At 45.1% G+C, this 6,000-nt stretch overlaps 1 protein-coding gene across 1 annotated transcript in view; it reads right to left on the bottom strand.

Moving 5' to 3' along the window:
- Positions 1 to 6,000, bottom strand: part of LOC141145607 (rho GTPase-activating protein 39-like) — a gene marked incomplete at its 5' end in the record, with an annotated part of 174,282 nt that overhangs the window by 100,675 nt on the left and 67,607 nt on the right. The window contains 1 exon segment of the mRNA XM_073632433.1: positions 1,354 to 1,915. Within this exon segment, the coding sequence (XP_073488534.1) occupies positions 1,354 to 1,915 (562 nt within the window).

Genomic DNA, 6,000 nt, shown 5'->3' with positions numbered 1-6,000 from the left:
CCCACAAGTTTTTTCTACCACTACTATTACTTTATATTGGCTTTTGGAATTTACAAATGCAGCAATTTAGAAATCAGATGAAAGGTTTAGTGCTGGGAAAACACTTTTTGATAGATAAAAAGTGCATTTTATATAATTCTATATAGATCAGACCCAAAATGAGGGACAAATGAGGAGGAAAGAGGGACAGAGGGACATTGCTCCAAATCAGGGACAGTTGGGAGCTATGCCGTGACTGAACAACACTGCTCTATCATACAGAGAACCTTCCACACCAGGATGGGGGGGGGGGGGGGGGGCGGTAATGCCTTCAGCATGGTATTTTATTTATTACAAGTATTTAAATAGCGCCATCAATTTACACAGCGCTTTACAAATATGTATATTCACATCAGTCCCTGCCCTCAAGGAGCTTACAATCTAAGGTCCCTAACTCACATTCCTACATACACATACAGTGCCTTGAAAAAGTATTCATACCCCTTGAAATTTTCCATTTTGTCATGTTACAACCAAAAATGTAAATGTATTTTATTGGGATTTTATGTGATAGACCAACACAAAGTGGCACATAATTGTGAAGTGGAAGGAAAATGATAAATGGTTTTCAATTTTTTTTTACAAATAAATATGTGAAAAGTGTGGGGTACATTTGTATGGTGCCCCCCGGAGTCAATACTTTGTAGAACCCCCTTTCTCTACAAGTCTTTTTGGGGATGTCTCTACCAGCTTTGCACATCTAGAGAGGGACATTTTTGCCCATTCTTCATGGTTTCTTGCAGGTTTTAGTTACGAAACTGGATTTACCCCACCCAAAATTTGTGTGGTGTGATCAAATCCATTCTATGCATTAAGATAAAAAACCTTCTGTGTGAAGCAGCCCACCTCAGCCCCCCTAATACTTACCTGAGCCCCCTCTCCATTCCAGCAATGTCCACGATTGCCTCGGCCATCCGGGGACTCTCCCTCTTGAATGGCTGAGATACAGCAGCGGAATCACTGGCTCCCGCTGCTGTCAATCAAACTCAGTTAGCCAATCAGGAGGAAGAGGGGCGGGGACAAACCACAGTTCTGTGTCTGAATGGACACACGGAGCTGCAGCTCGGCTCGGGTGCCCCCATAGCAAGCTGCTTGCTGTGGGGGCACTCAACAGGAGGGAGGGGCCAGGAGCCAAGAAGAGGATGATCCAGGCTGCTCTGTGCAAAACCACTACACGGGGTCGGTAAGTATAACATGTTTGTTATTTTAATAGAAAAAAAAGACTTTGCAATCACTTTAAGGTAAAGTTCATTGACACACCTCAATGGCCAGTCTCTTTAGGACCATTAATTTAGCTATAGATTTCCATCTTACCTTTAGTATCATTCACTGGGTCCATGTGCCGATAGATGTATCCTTCCAAGTAAGAGTGAAACTTAGGCGTTGGTGGAAAAAAAGCCAAACAGATGGTCATTAATTCCCAGCCCCGAGCCAGGCTCTCGTAGCGGAAGTTCTCAGTGGTCTGCCGGCACAGTTGGATGTACAGCTCATCCCTCAATCCCTGCATGCTCCATCCTTTGGTGGCGATCTCTAAAGCTACGATGAGCTGGTCAGCCTTGGATTTCCGATCGCCCATGTACATCTGGATGAGCTTGAAGATGTCGCAGGCCTCTTTCTTCACGTTGCGGTCGGAGGTCATAATCATGGGCTTCTTGATGGACTCGCTGCTCCAGGCCAACATGTTGGCGATGGAGACCTTCCGCCGGAACAAGCCTTGAGTGTGTTTGTTGAAGTGCTTGGAGGCCCAGTTCTCGATGTCGGTCTCGGATGAAGGCTTCCTCAGGGTGAAGGTAGGAAAGACGCAGCTGGAACTGGGCATCATGTTCCTGTTGTTACGGCTGTTCTCGAACTGGGCGCAGGCACCGAGGTCCTCAGACTACGAGACAACAGACAGAGAGACAATTCACCGTCAGCCCGTGTTAGCCGGGATCTAATTTTAACACAGATCAGCTACTTGCCGCGTATCAGATAATTGTTCGACTTACTTCAAAACACATGCATCTCATTTTGGTAATTGCTTTTGCAAAAAAATGTCAAGTATTTGGATAAATGTGATAAGGCCATGGACGTCAGTGGTGGCATGTGGTCCAGTGCAGGTTCTCTTTACCACATGGTCTTATCGCCGTTTAATATTGTTAGAGACGTATAACGCACAGGGAGCTGGGGCTGAAAGATGTCACCGCTGTGTCACATGACAGCATTCCAGTCAATTGGGTTAACTGTTAATGGTTCAGTCACTGGTGACATAATGAGTGACAAGGTCACACCAATAGATACATCTCTAGCAATAATAAAAATAGCAATAAAATAGTAACATAAATACAAGCAACTGTGCAATTCTGAGCGGTAAAAAGTTTAGCAAGTTTCTGTAGCGAAAGATTTGTTAAAGGGACAACTTGCTCACAGGGCAAAGTGACAGTGTCTACACATTGCCTATTCCCCCTGCATGTATACATACCCAGCCATGCTCAACCACCAATGCCCTCACAATGATGGAGCCCTCCTTAACAGAATGGGGCTTACGGGTGAGAGAGGGGGGAGAATGTAACCTTCCCTAGGTGACCATGTTTGCCCTCAGAGGCCAATCACCAGGCCCAAACACTGTCACATGGGGAGTGAGGTGCTAGAACGTTGTACCCCTATCTAAGCTCTGACACCAACGGGACATAGGTAAGGGAACATGGCTGGGTAAGTATACATGACCAGAGGGGGGCTATGTTCAGCCACTGTGACTTTGTCCTAAATGGGAAAAGTGCCAATGCCTCTTGAAAAATTAAAATTTCATGAGACCAATGCTGCTGTGGTACTGGAGGCAGCATATCTTGGTTCATATGAAGCCCTACGCAATATACTATTTAGAGGCTCCTCAACCCTCTTTCCAACTACACTTTCCATGAAATCCATCATAAAGACCTGGCGATTGCAGCATCCATGGTCCTCCCATAATTTCTTGCCCCATACACCACTGTGGCTCAACCCCTTTCTCAAACAAATATTTTTGTTTCCAGACCCCAATATATGGGCTTCTAAAGGGATTAAATATCTTAGCCAAATTTGTACAGGGGGTGGTCTCCAGACTTTTGATTCCCTTAAACTGACCTAACTCGTACATGTTCCGTTACCTCCAGTTGCGCCATGCATTTCATTTACAATTTCGTAATCAACTGTTATCCCTTACACTATCAAGGATTGAATTCCTATTGTGAGAGGAAACTTTAGAGAAACCTCTCTCCACCATTTACAAGGCTCTTCAGCCCACCATACATGACGGTCTTGATGAGCTTTTGTCCTTTTGGCGCACGGAGGTCCCGGAGCTGGATTCAGATGATTAGGAGGATGTTTGGGAATACCCCATGCAACACCTGGTATCGGCCAGGGAAAGATTTATACAATTTAAAATGTGAGTTTGCTTCACTCCCCAAAGATTACATAAAATGTTTCCCTCGCACTCATCTGCATGGTGGTGCTCTTCGGAAGACCCTGCCACGTTTTTACATGTGTTTTGGGATTGTCAGGGTATTAGATTTTTTTTTGGACTGAAATTTTCCGGTGCATTTGTTCAGTTACTACCATCTACTACCATCTCAGTACCCGTATCCATTGATGTTTGTATATTAGGCCTGGTCCATTTATTAGCTACCTCCAGGGCCATGAGAATTTTGATAGGCTTGTTACTATTTTATGCTCGTAAGTCTACGCTCCTTAGATGGAAATCTCCTCAGGCCCTTACCTTAGACTTCTGGAAGTTCGTTGTTAATAAAATGATACCATTGTACAAATTTACATATGAATCTAGAGCAGTGGTCTCCAAACTGCGGCCCAGGGGCCAGATGTGGCCCTTTGCTTGCTTCTATCCGGCCCTTGGGACACTATTCCTCCAACTGACAATAAAGATGAGGCACCATTCCTCCCACTGACACCATTGATGAGGTGAGGCACAATTGCTCTTACTAAGACCAATGTTGGGGCACTATTCCTCCCATTGACACCATCGATGGGGCACTATTCCTCCTACAAAGACCAATGATGAGGCACTATTTTCCCCACTGACACCAATGATGGGGCACAATTCCTCTTACTAAGACCAATGATGGGGCACAATTCCTCCCACTGACACCATCGATGGGGCACTATTCCTCCTACTAAGACCAATGATGGGGCACTATTCCTCCCACTGACACCATTGATGGGGCACTGCTCCCCCTACTAAGACCAATTATGGAGCACTATTACTCTTACTATGACCAATGATGGGGCATCAGTCCTCCCTCTGACATCATTGATAGGGCACTGTTTCTCCTACTAAGACCAATAATGGGGCATCATTCCTCCCACTGACACCATTAATGGAATGCTATTCCTCCTGTTAAAACCAATAACGGGACAATGTTTACTCCCACTGATGCCGGGACATTTTCTACTCACACCAAAAGTCCGTCTCCCTCTGAAGCCGAAGGACAGTAAACTGGCACTTTGTTTAAAAAGTTTGGAGACCCCTGATCTAGAGGATGCCCCAACAAATTCTCTAAGGTATGGGACATCTGGACGGAGTCCCGGGATACTGTCATCTCAACGGCAATGCCCCATGATTAGTGCCAACCTGCTTTTTATGATCCTATACTAACTAATCTAGTATGCTGTGGGAGAGTTGTTTCTTGTCATATTCTTGAAACATACCAGAAGTATCAGGTGAGGTTATCTTACACTTTGGTTCCCACTTACTTTAGTTGTGCGCTTGTTTTGTTTAACTAAGCCTGGGTATGCCCAATAGGCTTTGTGTTGTAACCTTACCCTTTCTTAAAAACTCAATAAAAAGAATTTACAAAAAAAATAAATATTTCATAAATATGAAAGCCGGTTTCTCCCCCTCTCCCTCCCGCCGGCTTTCAGCTGCTGGAGGGAGAGACACAGACACAGTGAATCGTTCTGTAATTGTCCCCCCCCCACCACCAATCCCCCTCCCTAAACTGTCCATATCTCATTTTCCCCAGCTCCCCCCCCCGTCCCGCCACACCAATCCCCCTCCCTGTACTGTCCACATCCGATTTTCCCCATCCCCCCCCCTCCCCCCCCCCCCACAGCGCTGCTGGCTTTTCTCTCCCGCCGGCTGCTGCAGGTACACAGGGGGGGTGGAGAGTGGGGGAAGGGGCCAGCAATATGTCATTTACCAGCCCCTTTCTTTTCTTAATTGGACACAGTGAGCAATCAGTACCGATCGCTCCTGTGTCCATTGATGACTGAGCATAATAAACTGTGTTTACTATGCTTCAGTTTATGAATGAACAGGAGCCTCGGTCTCCTGTTCATTTATCTTCAGTGCAGCTGAGGCTTCAGAGAATGTAATTGAAGAATCTCGATCCTCAATTCATTTCTCTGTTTCAAAGGTGAGATGTCAGGGGCCTGTTTAGATCCCTGATATTTCATCTCAGCCCCCCCTTACCCCCCGATTGTAAAAAAAATAAAAAAAGATTTGAAAAATACATTGTAAAAAATAGTATAACATAACCAGTGTAGCACAACCAATATAAAATACAATCAATAATATAATCCAGGAAAAAGTTCCAGTTTTGTGTATGAATTCCACCGTTGTGCAACTCAAAGGGATAGTTCAAAAATCATGTGATCCAGTGAATTCAGTGACCACCACCTGTGGCTGAAATGCCTTCTCACCTCCAAATTATGACTCTCAATCGCCTGTTAGGAAGTCTCTCAGGATGCCGGGGGAAGGGGGGAGGTACTTCTTCTGACCTGCTGAAGAAGCTCAATAGAGGGCGTAACGCGTACAGGTGGCAAGAGCCGTTACTCTCTTGTGTGCCAGCGCAGAGAGCTGATGATATGCATGTTTTTGACACATTAATGTGAGTATTATTAATCCCTGTGTGAAGTTTTATAATAAATATTCAAAGCAGAGAGCACTATGGTTTCCACTTTATTATTCCTTTATGGCCGCACGTGATTGAT

Source organism: Aquarana catesbeiana, linkage group LG05 (assembly GCF_042186555.1).
Source record: "Aquarana catesbeiana isolate 2022-GZ linkage group LG05, ASM4218655v1, whole genome shotgun sequence".
NCBI lineage: Eukaryota > Metazoa > Chordata > Amphibia > Anura > Ranidae > Aquarana > Aquarana catesbeiana.
Note: the sequence above shows the minus strand (reverse complement) of the source record. Positions and strands in the feature narration are given on the sequence as shown.